Consider the following 19,732-nt stretch of genomic DNA (forward strand, 5'->3'; position numbering starts at 1 on the left):
CAATTCTAAGACAGACAGTAAGGGTTTTAAAAAAAGCCACTGCTAATACATATGATCCCTTTTCCAAGAGTTAACCTTAAAAGACCCTAAACCAGTAGCCAGGTTACACACACCCCCCCCTTCTTTTTTCTAAGCTAAGTATCTCTATTTCATCTATTTTGTCTCTCTATCCCCAGCTAGGTAGACCAGTGGATAGAGTGCTGGGCCTAAAGTCAGAAAGTCTCATTTTCCTGAGTCCAAATCTGTATGTGACCCTGGGCAAGTGGCCCTATTTGACTCAGTTTCCTCATCTGTAAAATGAGCTGGAGAAGGAAATGGCCAACCATTCCAACTGCTGACTCCAAATGGGGTCAAGAAGAAAAACTGGGGGAAAAAAAAGACAAGAAATAGCAATACCCCCATTACCCAGTACTATGGTAGGAGGAAGGGTATGCTGAAGCCAAATCTAACCAGCCAGCTGATGGTTAAATTTTCAGTGTGAACATTTACACCTGGGAAATAGGGAAAACACTACAAATCAGAATTCAATCAATTGGGCAGCTGGGTAGCTCAGTGGAGTGAGAGTCAGGCCTAGAGACGGGAGGTCCTAGGTTCAAATCCGACCTCAGACACTTCCCAGCTGTGTGACCCTGGGCAAGTCACTTGACCCCCATTGCCTACCCTTACCAATCTTCCACCTATGAGACAATATACCGAAGTACAAGGGTTTAAAAAAAAAAAAAGAATTCAATCAACCGCTGTGCTGATCAGACTTAAGAAAGTGATGGAGAAAATGTTAATAATGTAATTTAAACTTAAAAAGGTCCTGTATACATTTTTTTTTTTTTTGGAGATCTGGTTGTTAAATATTTACCAGCATGCAGCTGCCTAGATGCTTAATAAATGGAAGAAAGCAAATTGTAGGGGAAAAGACACTGGAATGGACAGTGGATCCGCAGCACACTTTGGAAAGGCTAACAAGGATTAAAATGAAAAGGAGTTTCTGATTAATTCTTAGTTGTCAAAATAAATAAATAAAGTCAATGAATTTGAATACTCCTTGCCCATAATTTCAATCAATCCACCAACAAGCATGTATTAATTAAGTGCTTACTATGTGTCCGGCACTGGGTTCCACTCTGGGGATACAGATACAAAAAACGAAACCATCTCTACCCTCTCCCAGAGCTTATGTTACCATTTTCTCTATTTAGCCATTTCTGTTCCTCGCTTCTATCTGTTACCTGAATAGCTCTGCCAAATTTCTGCTCAAGGTCACTGAGGCAACCATCTGCTCTTATGACAGATGTTCTAAGACTTCCAGCATTCCCAAGAAGGACCACGGGAGAGATTGTCTTTCTTCCTCCACAACCATATGTACAGGGAGGGGTAGACGGTACACACACTTCTCCCACCTTAGACTATGGCGAACCTCGTTCTCACGTACTAAAATAAAAAATCAAAATGCCCCAAGAGAGAAGTCACTGGAGGAGGCGAACAAATAGTTCTAAGAAGAGCGGCAAACTATTAATGACCAGATGAAGGAATGCCCTCCAATCGGTCACATGGGAAAAATCCAAATGAAAACAGCGAAGGAGACAAATACCAGTGTTGGAGAGGTTGGGGGGAAACAGGCACACTCGTCTATTTCTTGTGTTTTTTTAAACCCTTCCCTTCTGTCTTAAAATCAACTCTTAAGGGGGGCAGCTGGGTAGCTCAGTGGATTGAGAGCCAGGCCTAGAGACGGGAGGTCCTAGGTTCAAATCCGGCCTCAGACACTTCCCAGCTGTGTGACCCTGGGCAGGTCACTTGACCCCCATTGCCTACCCTTACCACTCTTCCACCTATAAGTCAATACACAGAAGTTAAGGGTTTAAAATTTAAAAAAAAAAAATCAACTCTTAAGTATTAATTCCAAGGCAGAAGAAAGGTAGGGGCTAAGCAGTTGGGGTGAAGTGATTTGTCCAAGGTCACACAGCTAAGAAGTGTCTGAGGCCAGATTTGAACCCTGGTCCTCCTGATTCCAGACCTGGAGCTCTATCCACTATACTTCCTAGTTGTCCCTATTAATATATATGTTAACAGAACTGTGAACTATGTAGTGCAAATAGGGCACTAAAATTGCCCCAACCATTCTAGAAAGCAATTTGGAATTAAGCAAATAAAATAAAGTGACTAACATGTCCACTGACTTTGATCTCGAGGTTCCATATCTAGACCCAAGGAAGTCATTAAGAAAAATAAGGGGCAGCTGGGTAGCTCAGTGGATTGAGACTAGAGACGGGAGGTCCTAGGTTCAAATCTGGCCTCAGACACTTCCCAGCTGGGTGGCCCTGGGCAAGTCACTTAACCCCCATTGCCCACCCTTACCACTCTTCCACCAAGGAGTCAATACACAGAAGTTAAGGGTTTAAAAAAAAAAAAAAAGAAATATTTATTGAGTGCCTACTATATGTCAGGTATTGTGCTATTTGTAGAGGTACAAAGACAAACAGCAAGATAATCCCTGACCTTTAAGGATCTTAAATTCTTCCATAAGAATACAACATGTTCACAGATAAATAAATAAAAATTTATATCGAGTGATTAGGAAGACCACAAAAACTGAATTGTTCATTAGAGTCCTCTTGAAGCATGTGGTACTTGTGCTAAGACTTCAAGAGAACCAAGGGTTCCACCATGGCCAAGGTATGGCTAGGGGAGAGAAGCTCATGTGTTTTACAGCCACCAGGAGAAGAAATGTGCTAAAGGAAAAATGACAATCCAAGATGGTGCCCTCTAAAGTTTCTCCCCCAAGACACAATTCTGATGGCCTAACCTTAGTTAAAGGTTTGATTGAGCTAGCTCAAAAATCAGCATGAGGGAAAATTAGAGAGGCAATATAGAGCACAACCAAAGAAATTCAGATCAGCTTAGAGCAGTGGTTCCCAAACTTTTTTGGCCTACCGCCCCCTTTCCAGAAAGAATATTACTTAGCACCCCTGGAAATTAATTTTTTTTTTAAATTTTAATAGCAATTAATAGGAAAGATCAATGCACCTGTGGCCATCACCGCTCACCCTGGATCGCTGCAGCACCCACCAGGGGGCGGTGGCGCCCACTTTGAGAATCACTGGCTTAGAGCTTCCTTTTGTACATTGTCTTCTCACTTTGGATTTTAAGCTCCTTGAGGGCAGGAACTATCTTTTGCCTTTTGTTTCCTTTCTACAGCATCTGGAGCAATACCTGGCACATAGGTCTTCCATATGTGTTTACTGACTGATTGACTGACTATGGAAAGCACTGAGATTTTTCTTTTACTAAATAACAGATTTTTATTGATATAGTTTATTTCTTCATTGCCTCGATTTCTCTCTGTATCCTCCCCTTGCCCAGCCATGCCTTATAACAAAGAACCAGTTCGCATAAGTATTTCTAGGCTTCTCAGTAGTTTAATGTTGTCGTTTCTTACAGCACAGGATTATTCAAACACATTCTCATACACCATTTTGCATAGCTATTCTCTAAGCAGTGGACATCTACTTTATTTCAGCTCTTCATTACCATAGAAGTGGCTCTTATACATATTGTATTTCATATGGTGCTTTTCTTTCCTTCAATATGAAAAAGTTACCCCCTTTCCTGAGCAGAGGTCAATCTGGGGGGCTTGGACAATTGAATATAATGTAATATTTTTCTGTATGTTAATCTGTTTTGCTGAATGGTTCTATCTTGGTAAAAACCTGCAACAAAGAGAAACTGAGATACAAAAGTCTGAGCATTATCTATTAGCAAGGCTAGCAACTGTCAGTAACAAAGATTGGGGGCAGCTAGGTGGCTCAGTGGATTGTAGCCAACCCTAGAGATTAGAGGTCCTGGGTTCCAATCTCACCTCAGATATTTCCTAGCTCTGTGACCCTGGACAAGTCACTTAACCCCCATTGCCTACCCTTACTGCTCTTCTGCCTTGCAACCAGTACATAGTATTGATTCTAAGTCAGAAGGTAAAGGTTTTAAATGTGTATATCAATGACTCCTCAGTGAATAGAGATCTATCTTATAATCAGAACAACTTTTTCTAGAGTTTGATGCAAACTAAACAAAGTGATTCAAACTAAACTAAGACTATGATTGATCTATAGGAGGGTTTTGGCAACGTATGGCTCTTTCTGCAGGAGCCATAAAGTCCATTTTTTTTTTCAGGCACTGTTACAGGAGCAGCACTGTGAGCACTGTATGGCTCTCACGAAATGACATTTTAAAAAATGTGGCGTTTATGGTTCTCACGGCCAAAAAGGTTGCCAACCCCTGATCTATAGGGTAGGTAAAAGGTGGGGTATACATCACCACTGACAAGCAAGAGGGGTTTCTAGAGGCCATAGCAACAGGGAAAACACAGTTGAGTACACTCTCTGGAAAGTCCCATGGCACATGCTACTCAAATCAGAGCCTCAGTGCGAGGCAAAGCATCTCTTGACCATGTTGACTCATCCCCCACTCATCTTCCTTTTCTTCCAAAAGAGACAAGACTAACTAGCAGTCTCAAGACAAGGCAGCATAGGCTTTTACAAACTCTACCACTAGGCCTACACTAGTAAATTCAAATCTGATCCATAGATCCATAATTGCAGTGATTAACTAAAATTCTTAAGTATTGATCAATCAATAATCAATTTCTTAGTTCCTCTGCCCCAGAACTCCAGCTGCAGCCAGTCTTTCAGCAGCCTAAAAACTATGAGAGACATTGGGCCCTACTATGACACCATCAGCAACAATGGGTAATCATTGCATCCATTATTTCCTTCCCTTCTCCTTCACTTAGCTGTGATCAGCAGCCTAGAAACATCATAGTCTTCCAAACTAGGCATCCTCTCTGCCCGCACCCTGCCTTGGCTCTGGTACAAAAACTGCTAATTATGGTGGCTCAGATCCCCTTTAATGCAAGTGTCTTCCCTTTGACATTATCTCCAGTTTATATCACATGTATCATATTTGCTGTGAACTCCTTAGGGACAGAGGCTGTTTTTTGCCCTTTGTAGCCCTAGCACTTGGCACAACGCTTGGTAAAAAGGAGACACTTAAAAGGGCTTGCTGAGTTCAACTGATCCCTTCTGAACTTGATGAGGTCAAAGGACTCAGAAAAGGGTAATAAGAAATAAAGAAGGGGGTTCATTCAGGTTTATTCCTAGTCCACAAATTTCAAAATGTTTCCTATAGTGGTACAAGTCTGCCCTATGCATCATTAGCCCCGTGCTTCTTGGCTGGCGTCACCCTCCATGACAATACTCGGGTTTGGAATCACAGCATTTCAGAGTTGGCCAATTTGTCCAACCCACTGCCCCCACGCCAATACAATGAACAAGTGGCCGTTCCAACTTCTTTATCATTTAATTTGTAAATATTCTGGAACATTCAATAGCTTAAATTGCATCTAGATCGGTGATGGCAAACCTATGACGCGCGTGTCAGCACTGACACATACAGAGAAGTCTGGGGCCGCATGCCGAGGATGAAACATTTGCTGTAGTGTAGTGTAGACACTCTGGGCACTATAGATGACAATTCTACCTATATTAATGAACCTATTTTGGTTTATTGAAAACAGTTATGGACTACAATGATACATTTTTGTTATTTAAACTATAAATATCGTGAAATTATGGGTTTTTTCTCCAAGTGACACCACCCGAGCTATGCTTGGTTTTTTGGCGAATTTTGACACACCAGTTGCCCATCACTGATCTAGACCCAAAAGAAAAACTTGCATTAAAGTTGATGGCAGGCAGTGCCGTGGTATCATTCTCCCCGACCCCTGGGTATTCCTGATTGTGTTATCTTTCCTTGCCTTTTCTCCATAGGATTCGTTGGTTACTGATACGACTTAGCTGACTTATCCTCCTGGGGTTTGATCTGTGATTTATTCACCTTTGTCCAGCCTTTACTTGAATTGCAACAGCGAGAAAAATCCCTACCTTCAGAGGCTGGCTATTGTGCTAGTGAAGGATCTCATTGAGAGGAAGAATTTTTCTGACAAACTTGTCTCCTTGGAACTTCCACTCGTTATTTCTAGTTCTTCCCTCCAAAGCCACAAAAACAAATCTAAACCCTCTTCCATGAGATAGCTTTGAGGCAACTTGACATCTATGTGTATAAGCTAGTATGACCACCCCCAGGCTACTCTTCTCCAGACCAGTGATGGCCGGTGTCTGCACCTGAGCCTCCCGGGACATAGGCTCAAGGCCCTTTATCATCGAGGTCAAAGCCACTGGACGAAATCCAGTTTTCGAGTGTCCTTCAGAAACGGTGGGGCCCACACCTAAACATGATACTCCTGGTAAATACAGACCAAGGCAAGAAACAGAGACCTCTTTATTCCTGGAAGCCAAGCCACCGTTTTTGTTTTTGTTTTTAAATAACCCTTAACTTCTGTCTTAGAATTGATGCCAGGTATCAGTTCTGAGACAGAAGAGAGTTAAGGGCTAAGCAATGGAGGTGAAGTGACTTGCCCAGAGTCATACAGCTAGGAAGTATCTGAGGTCAGTTAAGCCTTTTTTAAATTATTTTTTTTTTAATTTTTAAACTCTTTCTTTCTTAGAAGTAATACAGAGAGGGGCAGCTGGGTAGCTCAGTGGATTGAGAATCAGGCCTAGAGATGGGAGATCCTAGGTTCAAATCCGGCCTCAGACACTTCCCAGCTGTATGACCCTGGGCAAGTCACTTGACCCCCATTGCCCACCCTTACCACTCTTCCACCTAGGAGCCAATACACAGAAGTTAAGGGGTTAAAAAAAAAGAAAAGAAGTAATACAGAGTATCAGTTCCAAGGCAGATCTGTAAGTGCTAGGCAATTGAGGTTAAGTGACTTGCCTAGGGTCAAACAGCTAATGTGGCTGAAGTCAAATTTCAACCTAGAACCTCCTGTCTCCAAGCCCAGCTCTCTATCTACCGAGTCCCTAACTTCCCCTTGCTAAGTCACTCTTAATGCAGCCAAGATTAAACTGACTTTCTTAGCTACCCCACTGTTGATTGATATCAAGTTTGCAGGTTAATAAAAGCCCCAAATCTTTTTCAGACAAACTGAGATCTCATGGTACCTCCTCTACACTGCACTTGGAAAGGTCCTCATCGCCACTTATCTGGACTTCTGCAATAGTCTGCTAGTTGGACTCTGCATCAAGTGTCTACTCCATCCACCACTCAGCTGCCAAATTGATTTTTTTTTAAGTCTAGCTCTGACTCTCATGTCATCTCCTCATTCCCTGGCTGTCTCTCGTGCCTGGAATTCTGTCCTTTTTCATCTCTGGCTCCTGGCTTCCTTGAATCCCTTCCTATCCCAGCTAAAATCCCATCTTCTGCCCAGAGCTCTCCCAGCCTTTTACCTTAACATTAGTGTTTTCCCTCTCTAATTATCTTGTTGGCACACAGTTGTCTCTTTTATTAAACTGTAAGCTCCTTCAGGGCAGGCACTTGCTTTTTGCCTTGCTTCCTATGCCCAGTGCTTAGCACAAAGTAGGTACTTAATAAATACTTACTGACTTGATTTGTGAAATCTATTTCTTGAATCCAACTCTTGGAAAAGACTTATCCCTACTCAATTTCAGCTTATCACTTCCTTGCTCTATGACCCTGGGTAAGTCACTTAACCCCAAATGCCTAGCCCTTGCCGTTCTTATGCCTTAGAAGGTAAGGGATTTAAATAATCAGCTTTCCAGATTCAGCCCAATGTTCTGACCTAACAAGGTATCTTTTTGGAACTCGAATCTGTGTTCCAGTGTGTTAGCTCTCCCTCTCAGCTTGGTGTCATCTGCCTTCATCCAAGTTATTGTTAAAAATGCTAAGGAGCCCAGAGCCAAGCAGAAATCCCTAGAGCAGGCCACTGGAGACTTCCTACCAAGTCGACATAAGAGCATTAACTATTCTTTGAGTGGCTATTTAACAACTTCCAAATCCAATTAATTGTACTCTCATCTCACCCATTGTCTCTCCATCTTTTCCCCAAGAAAGACAGGAGATATTTTATCAAGTATCTAAAACCTAGGCAAACTGCATCTTTGGCCATGTTGGCAAATCTTTGGCACACATGCCGGAGTGTGCTGGAGGGGGGGGGGCTGTGCCCTTCCTCCTCTCTGCAAGTGCTTGAGGACATTTTTCATATTTCCCACCCCCTGCCCAGCAGTCCAATGGGAATGCTTCCTCTCTTTCTTGTCAGGGGCAAGGCAGGGGGCTCACATACAGCCTGAGGGTTGCAGTTTGGGCACTCTAGTCTTTGAAAGATTTGCCATCACTAATCTATAGCATTCCCCTAATCAGTAATTGGGCAATCCTGATAAAGAGGAAAAATGAACTGTCTGGAATTATTTGTTCTTGCTGAAGCTCTTGGTGTCTAGCAATTTGGTGGTGGTGGCGTTTAGTCGTTTCAGTCAAGTCCAACTCTTTGTGACCGTATTTGGGGTTTTCTTGGCAGAGATACTGGAGTAGTTTGCCATTTCCTTCTCTGGCTCATTGGCACTTCATCGGCACTTGTTGATTTGACTTGACACAAAGTTATCCTGTTTTTTATGATCACTGTTACTTTTCTTAAACTTTCAGGAATCCTCTCTTTAATTAACCACTTTAGAATTTTGCCAGGATGTAAAGTCCAACTCCCTGGCCTATAGCTGCTCTTTCTCTGTGTCTCTGTGTCCAGCATGACCTTATCTGGTCTCTCCTCTGCCTCAAAGGCCAGGACGTCATAATCTCCTTTATATCCTAAGATCTATGCTCCTTTAAACTTCTTAGATATGTTAGCAGTCTACTCAGACAGGAGAAGAAAGGACAGGAGCAACATATGGTAAAACAAAATCTCTAAACACTGGTAAACTTCACTTTTTTAAAACAGAGTCCCTATTAAGTGTGGATTCCAAGGCAGAAGAGAAGTAAGAGGTAGGAAACTGGGGTTCAGTAATTTGCCTAGGGTTAGACAATTAGGAAGTGTCTGAGGCTAGATTCAAACCCAGGTCCTCCTGACTCCAGACCTAGAGTTCTATCCACTGAGCCACCAGCTGGCCTCCTACTTGACTCTTTTTTTTTTAAACCCTTACCTTTTGTCTTAGAATCAATACGATATTGGTTCTAAGGCAGAAGAGTGATAAGGGCTAGGCAATGGGGGTCAAGTGACTTGCCCAGGGTCACAAAGCTGGGAAGTGTCTGAGGCCAGATTTGAACCCAGAAACTCCGTCTCTGAGCCTGACTCTCAATCCATTGAGCCACCCAGCTGACCCCCCACTTGACTCTTAAAGATTTGTTTAGGACAAAGTAAAAGAGTTCTTTTCCCCCAGGAGATGATGTGGTAGGCTGCAGATGGAAACAGCTTCGAAAACAGTTTAGCTAGACTCATAGCAGACCTAAGGATAATAGTTCTTAAGGGAAAAGAGGAACTGTAGGATTTAAACCTGGGAAAGGACCTTTGAAGTCATTTAGTTCAACACTTTCACTCTATAGATTAGGAAAGGAAGGCTCAAGGAGCTCTTCAAAGGATCAATACACTCATTTATTCATTCATTCCCCAGCAATAGGAAGCACTTTCTCTTCTAATCTCTCTGCTCATCTAGTTATGCCCCTGATAGTTTTATAGCTAGAGCTAAAGGAATCTTAGATCTGTTATACTCTGAACCGACTCATTTTTACAAATGAAGAAATCGAAAAGGTAAAGTCGCTTGTCCGAAATAACCCAGGAGATAATGGGCCAATCCTGGATTCGAATCCTCATTCCTTTACTCCATACTTTTTCCCTTTTCATTGAACCATGAGAAGAAGGAAATACCCAAGGTCACAGGATTGCAGCCACGTAACTGGAAAGAACTTCGGAGGCCATCTAGTCCAACCCTCTATTTTACAAAACAGGAAACCGAGGCCACGAATTTAAGTGACTTGTCCAAGGTCATATGGGCATTACATGAGAGACTAGGATTCAAATTCAGGTCATTTGATTCTGACTCAGACCTCTTGGTCAAGGGTACCATGCTGCCATCCACACATGAATTAATATCAGAGTTGAGTGATGAACCCAGGTCCTCCAAGGTCAAATCTAGGCCTCAAAAGTCTAGATCTAATCCAGGTCTAGATCTTCTAGGACACCAAATGTAGGAGGTGGGGTATATGTGGTCCACAATGTTATTGACCTTATTAGCAACAAGAAGGAAAACTAGGTCTCCCTCTCAAACTATAATTCTTGCCTGTAGCCTTCTAGAAATCCTCCGCAAAGGAGAAACACAGAAGGAAAACAACTGCTTGAACCCATGGGCTGATGGGGATATTATTGGGGATGAAGACCCTAAACGATAACTCTAGTGCAACTATCAATAATACGGAAGTAGGTCTTGATCAATGATACGTGTAAAACCCAGTGGAATTGTGCGTCGGCTAAGGGGGGAGGGTGGGGGGGTTTGGGGGAGAGGGAAAGAACATGAAATGTGTAACTAGGGGAAAATATTCAAAATAAAAATTTTAAAAATTTAAAAAATAAAATAAATAAAATAAAATAGAAATCTTCACAAAGGATCAATCCTCAATGCACTACCTCTTTTAATATCTTTTACAGATTCCCATGTAATACTCAGCCCTCTCTGGTATTAATTGGAATTTGGGAGATGCCATTTAAAAGTATATATATATTTTCTATGGACACGTGGGAACTATCAAACTACATTTCCCATGGTCCAACGGGTTTCTGGTTCCAGTTCTTTGGGCGTGGGGATGCCTGCATCACCACGCATAGGACAATTTAAATGGGAGGAGAATCCGAAAGGAAGCTCTCTCTCTGAGCTATGAAAGGTAAGATGGTGGAGGTGGCAGTTTGAATACTTACAGGCGCGTGGTCTAATGATTTTATCCCTATCAGCATGGCTTTAATTAAAATACTAATTTTTATATTTATATCAGTCTGGGATCCCTCATTCCCAATATATGAGCCTCCCACCTCCTCTTCCTAGCATCGATGGCCTCTATACAACGTCTCTGGCCAGTATATCCGCCCTCTTTGTCAGCGAGGATGACCCTTGCCTAGTGCCGTGCTGCCCAGTGGGTCACCTGCGTTTGGGTTTCTTTTCTCTGAGATGATGGGAGTTCCATGACCCACATCCAGGTAGCATTACCGAGAGATTCTGAGCCAGACAGACCCAGCTTCAGTTCTTACCTATGGCAGAACTATGCGGGTAAGGTCATGGGCAAGCCATAAAGTTCTTGGTGCCCAGCCCAGACTTTTAGACTATAAATTCCTTACTAGCCACCGATAAGCCTGGGGGAGGATATTGCCAATATAGGCATTCGCTTTCCATCAGCGAGCATTTATTAGGCACCAACTAGATACCAGATCCTGCCAATCACTGGGAATGTAATTACAAAGGATAAACGATCCCCTCCTCTTAAGACCTGATATTCTAAGGGGGAAGGAGAAAGGAGATAATAACAAAGCACCCCAATATAAAGAGAAAAATACAAAGATGTCTGGATTTATAATAAATGCCAACTTGTCAAATAAAAGGGAATTTGAGAGGAAGGGCGTTGGTGGTTAGGGAAATCAAGAAAGACTTTGGGCTTGAGTTGGGTCTTAAAGGAAGAGAGGGCCTCTGGGAGATCGAGGTATGGAGGAAGTGCATTCCTGCCATGTTGGATGGCCAGTGAAAGGCATGGAGAGGGGAAATGGAGTATCCTCTCGGGAAAATCAGAACCATCAGAGTGCAGAAGAGGGAATAAAGTCCAAATGAGGCTACAAAGATGGGCTGGGACCAGGTTGTGAATTTATGTTTTATCCTTAGAGGTAATAGGAAGTCATTGGAGTTGATCGAGTAGGTCAGGGTCAGAGCTGCCCTTAAGGAAAAGTACTACTTATTTGAAATCTCGGATCTGTGCCAGACTTGTAGTTTTATTTTTATTTTGCTTTGTTTTGGGTCCAGACCTGAGATTTTGTCACATAGGGATCATTTGGGATGGCAACTCCCTCCTCGATGCATCTTGGCAATCATCTATGATTTCTGGTCATAAATCCTGAGACAATGGACATTGAATGATCATGGTACTGGTGATGTGGTGCCCTGAGCCCTGGAATGGTCAAGGGCTTCTCTTGAAAGAGAATATTTGGGGGGCATCTGGGTGGCTCAGTGGATTGAGAGCCAGGCCTAGAAACAGGAGGTCCTAGGTTCAAATCTGGCCTCAGACACTTCCCAGCTATGTGACCCTGGGTAAGTCACTTATCCCCCATTGCCTAGCCCTTATCACTCTTCTGCTTTAGAACCAATATCCAGTATTAATTCCAAGATGGAAGGTCAGGGTTTAAAGAGAGAGAGAGAGAGAGAGAGAGAGAGAGAGAGAGAGAGAGAGAGAGAGAGAGAGAGAGACCATTTGCTCATGGTTGATGTCAAAGACAAGATTTGAGCCTAGATCTTCATGATTACAAATCTGGCCGTCTAATCTACCACATCATGGCACCTCTCTCCCCTAAGAGAATGGCTGTCCTTCATATTTGAAGACAACCAAAATGGAACCACTGACATGCATAAATTGGATTTAAGTGAGGCAGAATTGCCAAAGTCGTCCACATCACTTTTTCTTCCAAAGTCATTAAAGAGCATTTCGGTGCTAAAAAACAGGCTTCTACTGCAGGGAGTAGCATGGCAGCATCAAAAGAATGGCCTAATTTTTTCAAGGTAGATCAACTCAGTGACCTCCTTCTATCCAGTTCTGGGTCCAGCTCACACTCCCTTGACAGTGATGACTAAGATATACATACTGATGGACTAGCTCAGTGGACTGCAGGTTCAAAGACACATATGTTGTCTATACATGTGTACACATTGTTGTTCTTGACTGAATATAAGCTCCTTGAGGGCAGAGATGCCTTACTTTTATAGTTGGATTCCCCAGTGCCTGGAACAGTGTTTGAGGTAGAGCAAATGATTCATATTGATAAATGCTTGTTTATCAATTGATGTCTTAACGGAGGTAGTGTGCATTCTTCATCCACTTAATTTTTCCTGTATGGATTATCTGGCTAACAGTAAGAGAGCCCCTGACTCTCATCCTCTTTCATTGTCATCATTGTCACCATGGTGTTGTCATCGTCGTCGTCATCATCATCATCATCATCATCATTATCATCATCATCATCATCATCATCATCGTCATCGTCATTGTCTTCTCTTTCTTTTCCTCTTCCTTCTCCCTTCTCCCTCTCTTCCTCTTCTTTCACTTCTTTTGCTTCTTCTCCTACTTTTCCTTCTCCTCCTCCTTCTCCTTCCTTTTCTTTTCTTCTTCTTTTTAAATATTTTAAATGTTTAAATCACCGTCAGGACATCTAGGTAGCACAGTAGATAGAGTATAAGGCCTAGAGCTGGGAGGAGCTGGGTTCAAATTTGGCTTCAGGCACTTCCTAATTGTGTAACCCTTCACCTCAAATGCCTAACCTTTGTCTCTCTTCTGTCTTAGAACTGATACTAAAAAAATAAGGGTTTAAAAAATAATGATCAGTTCCCTATAACTGTCTCCCATAAATCTATGCAAACAAAACAAAGTAACACATTGTTCCTGTTGGTCATTCCACTTCTGTTGCCCATCGCTTCCTTATTGACAGAGGCCCCCTACTCCTCTTCCAAGGCTCAGGCCATCAGGCCATCAAGTGATCAGCAAATAGAAGGATCTGAAGAACCTCACTGTCTATATAAGAATTCCTGCTTCCATCTGGATTTTGTTCAGGATATCCTGAAAAACCATGGTCACTTGGGTGAGTCTAGGTCTTCCGATTAATAATTCAGCGATTATTTTGAACAGAGGCAGCATGATGTAATGGATAGAAAACCAGCCTCAAAGCAAAGGAGATGAGAGTTCAAAACCCGATCGATATTGACTGGTCAAACCACTTAATCTCTTGGTGCTCTAAGCAAGTCCAAGACTTTAGGCTGTACAGAAGGGGCTGACCTGCATTGAGCAGGGGAGTTTCCTTCCTAGGAATTCTCTCGACCAATGAAATTCCAGTTTGCTATCCAATCCTTAGTTTGAATAGCAACAAAAAGCTCCAAATTTATAAGAAGCAGCATGGCAGAGCAGAAGAACCCCGAGCCTTTGTTTTGCCTGTTTTACATCCCCAAAGCCTAGCACAAATGTTTACTGACTGACTGAGTGGCTGCTCCTCCCCAGCCTGTGAGTCACTTCCTTACTGGACAAGTTGATTAGCCTCTCTGAGCCTCAGTTTCCCCATCTGTAAAAGGAGATAATGGTAATTACACTGCCTACCTCATAGTACTGTTGTGAGGACAGCAGGATGGGCACCTTAAAAGCATGATGGGATTGTGTCATTATTCTTAATGATTATCATTAGAGGTCACAAGGAGTCAGCAGTGTGGTGTGGCAACCACAAAAGGTAAATGAGGCTACAGTGAGGGGCATAACAGCTTCCAAAAACAAGGAAGTAAAAGTTCTGCAGTCAGACACTATCCAGAATATTGTAGTCCATTCTGGGCACCACAGTTTGAGCAGGACATAGACATGGGTAGTTAGGTGGCTCAGCGGAAGAATACCAGGCCTGGAACTGGGAGGACTTGGATTGAAATCTGACCTCAGACACGTCCTAGCTGGGTGACCCTGACCAAGTCACTTAACTTAATTCCTACCTTTTCTGCTCTTTTGCCTTAGAACCAATATTAGTAAGACAAGGTAAGGTTTAAAACAAAGAAAAAGAAAAAGGGCATTGATAAACTGGGACATGTTTAGATTAGGGCTACCAAGAAGGTGAAGGAAGCAGACATTTATCAACTGACTACTAGGTGCCATGCACTGGGCTAAGCACTTTTTATAGTTTTCATACCATTTGATCCTCACAACAATCCTGGGAGGTAGGTGCTATTGTTAGCTCCATTTTACAATGAAAAAACTGAGGCAGAGATTAAGTGACTTGTCCAAGATCACATAGCTAATAAGTATCTGAATTTGAACTTAAGTCTTCCTGACTACGGGCTCTGCCCTTCCACTGCACCCTCTAGCTGTCTCTGAGTCCTTGTCAATGAGGATCTGTCAAGGAGTTGGGTATCTCCACCCTGTGGGCAACTGGGGGTTGTAGTAAATAGTCAGGAAGTCTTTTCTTCCTGCCCTCAGGTACTTACTAGCTGTGTGATCCTGAGCAAGTCACTTAACCTTATTTGTCTCAGTTTCCTCACCTGTAAAAATAAGCTAGAGAAGGAAATGACAAACAACTCCAGGACCTCTGCCAAGGAAATCCCAAATGGGGTCACCGAGAATCAAACATGACTAAACAACAACATGAAGTATAACTTGTAAAAGAAAAGACTGGGGGGAGGGGGCAGCTGGGTAGCTGGGTAGCTCAGTGGATTGAGAGCCAGGCCTAGAGATGGGAGGTCCTAGGTTCAAATCTGACCTCAGACATTTCCCAGCTGTGTGATCTGGGCAAGTCACTTGACCCCCATTGCCTAAAGGAGAGAGAGAGAGAGAGAGAGAGAGAGAGAGAGAGAGAGAGAGAGAGAGAGAGAAGAGAAGAGAAGAGAAGAGAAGAGAAGAGAAGACTCAAAGGGCACAGGAAGGGAACCCTGTTTAAATATCTGAAGGGCTTCCCTTCTCCCCCCCCCCCCCCCAGGAGATATTACATTTGTTCTCTTGGGTCCCAGAAGGCAAGATATGAATAAATTTACCCTCCAGTGGAATGGCTTGGCTCTGGATTTCAGGAGTGGCTGGCCATTCCCTCACCCAAGGTCTTTGAGCAGAAGGAGAGGACCAGCGCCCTAATCTCTGAAGTCCCCAAAATCTTAGTGCAGCTTTAAGCATTCATGCTGCCTCGAGGTGAAGATTCTCTTCTGGTTCTGGGGCTGGGCTACATCCTGGATAAGGTCCCTCCCAACTCTCAAATTCGCTCATTCTCTCATTCATCCACCTTTTCCACCTTCCCAGCTTGTCCTCTGGGGCTTGGCCAGGCTAGTGAACAGGCTGAGACGGTAACCCAGCCCTCCCTCCCACCAAGACCAAAATACTCGGGAGATCAAATGCCCCCTTCTCAATTCCGGGAGACCCTTCTGGCCAGACCAGGGGAAGGAGCTCCAGTCAGCCCTCCCTCCCAGAGCCCCTGCAGAGCTCTCCAGTCCAGAGGAAAGTGCCTAAATATTTAACATGCCTCCTCGGAATAACACCCAGTCCTCAGGGCACTTAGCAACAGCTGCAGATGGGCCCAGATCGAATGACTTGGGGGCTTAAAGTGAAAGAGACCAACCCATCGTGGTCTGGAGAGCCTAGAAAAATGGCAGCCGCTAAGGAGGGGCGGCTCGCCCTTCTAGACCCCGAATCCGACAAGCTACCCTCCATAGAGGGAGAAAGACAGACAGAAAAGAAGGAGGTCCGTTAGGGCAGCCTGGGGAAGCCGCCGTGGGGTGATTTCGTAGCCGAGAGCCCACGCTACATTTCCCCCAGACAAAGAAAAAGCCCGGAGGCCTGCCCAAGGCGGACTTCTTCAATTCCACAGGCGGATTTAAGAGCGGGGCTGCAACTGAGCAGGGACGTGCAGGGATAAACTATCAGATCCCGACCCACCAAAGGCATTTAAACCGAAGAGAAATGATTCATGGGAGAATCCGGGCTGCCTCCTGAGGTGACCCACCCACCCACCTCGGAGGCTCGGGGGTGGGGGAGAGGAGAGGGAACACACCCTTCAGTGTATCCCGGTAGGTTCTTCCTCTCCATCACCATCCCCTCAAGAAGCAGCATTCTAAGGGGCCTAAATTGCTTCTAATCGGTCGTTCTGTCACTGGGGAAGGCGCTCCCGCCCGACACATTCCTGCAGACACCCAAAGTAGCCTCGTCGCCCCTCCACCCCACCCCAGCTCGCGTCTCGGCGAGGGCGCTTCAAACAAGGGGCCCTCCTAGGGGATTCCTTCACAATGGGAGGGGGCCATTAGAATGCAGACAGAGAGGGGGAACTAGGACTTGCTATTTTGTGAGACATAAAGAAGGTCATAAAGCAACAACAACAGGGGCGAAAAAAATCCCCTCCCCAAGGAGAGCCCCGCCTTCGCCGCCGTCTCCCCCACCCAGTCTCCAGGCAGACCTCGCTGGGCAGCGCCCCCTAGTCAGTTTCAAACCCCACTCTGTCAATTTCTCGTGACAAAGCCTGCAGGCAGTACTGGACCAACCCATCGGGATATTTCTCTTAAAGAAGACAGCCAGCCTGACCGAACTGCTGCCCGGGCCCCCTTCCCCTCGACCCCCCCCCCTCCCCCCCAGAACCGGCAAACAGACAAAAAAAACCCAGCCTGGAAAACAAAGACCCAGCTGGGGGAAGGGGGGAGCAGCCACCCCAGGGCAAAGAACTCCATCCACTGGCTTTCCCCCCTTCCCCCGCGCCCCTCCTCAGGAGGCAGGGAGCCCTTTTCCAGGGTCCCGCAAGGGCTCGGCCTCCTGCAGAGGCAGGGTGCGCCTGTGCCCCGCCTTGCTGCTGCCTTCTCCCGTGCTCTGGTGCCCACAGCCCCGCTCCTTACTGTACCTCCCCTCCTAAATTTAGCGGCCCCGCCGGGTATTAATAGCAGAGGCACTACACGGCGGGGCAGGGCAGGGCAGGGCAGGGGAGGCAGGGCTGACAGGGACGAGGCGCGCCGAGCGGGGGCTGCACCCCCGGGCGAAAAGAGCCCAAGTGGAGCGCCGGGGACGTAGGAAGCCTACTTACACCACCAGCCTGGAGATGATCCAGGACACCATGGCGGGGGCACGGCGTGGAGATCCGAGGCGAGGCGAAGTAAGCAGAGGTGGAGGAGAGGCAGCCGCGGCCAAGGCTGGCCTGGCCTGGTCTGGCCTGGCCTGGTCTGGGCACAGCGCGCGAGTTGGAGGAGGAGGCAGCTGGCTCTGGTCAGGTTCTGGGCGCAGGAGCTCCGGGCACGTCGCTGGCTCCTTCCGTCAGTCAGTCCGCTACCGCCACACTGAGCAGCCCCGGGGCTCAGCCATTAGCAGGGCGCGCAGTCAGCGCAGCCGCGGCAGGTTCCCAGGACAGCGGCACTGGCTGCTCCTGCCCCCGGGGGACCTGAGGCGGCGGCGGCGGTCGAGCCTGCGATTGGGCAGGACGCACGGAAGGGCGAGAGCCGGGGGCGCTGCTGGCACGCCGTACGGCGCCGCGGTCCGCGCCTTGGCACCTAGGGGGCCCCGGGCCCGCCCCCGGCCGCCCGCACCCACGAGCTGTCAAACTGCGGGCGCGGGCGGAGGCAGCCACAGCTGGAGGGAGGGCTGTGGAAGGGGCGCGCCTCTCTTTCTTTCCCCTCCCCTCCCCACAAATGTGGGCACGCACACACGCACACACGGGCGCGCACACGTACATCACACACACACAGAGCAGGATAGCACTATCTCAGCATCATATGCTCTGAGCTGCCCGGAAACTGAGAGGCCATCGAGGCCAGTCTCCTCATTTGACACTTAGAATATTCAGGGACTTGCCCAAGAACACACCACTAGCTTAGGGTCTCCAGAAAGATCTGAACCCCAACTCCGAGTCCAGTACCCCTTCCATCCATAGGAGCAGTGTAATCCAGGACAAGTCTCCTCGCTTCTCTGAGGGTGTCCTCATATTCCATATTCCAGATCCCCTCTCCTCCACCTGGCTCGGGCTCTGCCCTACTCCCCACTACCACCTCTTAGAATCAAAGGTCTTCTGAACCCCCAACTTCCACGTGAGCTCTTTCCTCCATATCCTAGTGCTTGCCACTAAAATGCCTTGCAATCATTTTTTAATATATTGGATATTTCATGGAAAAAGTAGTGGAGTCACAGGCTCTCGCTTCCAGTCCTACCTCAGTTACAACCTGTGTGACACTGAGCAAGTCCCTTAACTTCCTCTGTACCTTATTGTGACTTTATTGCTGTTATTCAGTCATGGTGGACTCTTTGTGACCGCATCTGGGGTTTTCTCGGCTCAGATACTAGAGCCGTTTGCCATTTCCTTTTGTAGCTCATTTTACAGATGAGGAAACCAAGACAATCAGAGAGAAGTGACTTGCCCAGGGCCACACAGCTGGTAAGTGTCTAAGGCTGGACTTGAACTAGTCTTATCCGTTCCAGGCCCAGTTCTCTATCCATTGCACTAACGTATATTGTGTTACTTAATACCTATTTATGAAGAGCCAGATGGTCTCTACTAGATGGCTTCTGCAATCCTTTCCAGCTTGCAGATCTCCATGATGTCATAGAAGTTGTCAACTCCAGTAGAACTGAAGTTCCTTGAGGGCAGGAAATATTTTTTTTTACTTTGAATTCCAGGTGCTGTACCTAGCAAAGTGCCTGACATATAGGAGTGCATAATAAACCTTAAAGAAAAAGAAAAACCTAAAAAGAATAGACAATAAGAGCAGCTAGGTGACTCAGTGGATGGAGATCCAGGTTTAGTGATGGGAGGTCTTGGGTTCAAATCTGGACTCAGATACCCTCTAGCTGTGTGACCCTGGGCACTTAAGTCACTTAACCCCTATTGCCTAGTCCTTTTTGTTCTTCTATCTTAAAACTGATATTCTAAGACAGAAAGTAAATGTTAAAAAAAATAATACAAATCAAGGTAAGGACTAGGCAATTGGAGTTAAGTGGTTTTCCCAGTCTCACATAGTTAAGAAGTAGCTGAGTTCAGATTTGAACCCAGTTCCTTCTGACTCCTAGCTGCTCCACTTAATATGAATTCTAAGACTGAAGGTAAGGGGAAAGAAAGAAGAAAGAAAGAAAGAAAGAAAGAAAGAAAGAAAGAAAGAAAGAAAGAAAGAAAGAAAGAAAG

The 19,732-nt window shown here is 45.4% G+C and overlaps 1 protein-coding gene across 1 annotated transcript in view; it reads right to left on the reverse strand.

Moving 5' to 3' along the window:
* Positions 1 to 17,913, reverse strand: part of REEP1 (receptor accessory protein 1) — a 135,449-nt gene extending 117,536 nt beyond the window's left edge. Inside the window, exon 1 of the mRNA XM_044663068.1 lies at positions 17,651 to 17,913. Within this exon, the coding sequence (XP_044519003.1) occupies positions 17,651 to 17,682 (32 nt within the window). The 5' untranslated portion in view covers positions 17,683 to 17,913. The remainder of the gene's footprint in view (positions 1 to 17,650) is intronic.
* Positions 17,914 to 19,732: the final 1,819 nt, after the last annotated feature.

Source organism: Gracilinanus agilis, chromosome 2 (assembly GCF_016433145.1).
Source record: "Gracilinanus agilis isolate LMUSP501 chromosome 2, AgileGrace, whole genome shotgun sequence".
Classification (NCBI taxonomy): domain Eukaryota; kingdom Metazoa; phylum Chordata; class Mammalia; order Didelphimorphia; family Didelphidae; genus Gracilinanus; species Gracilinanus agilis.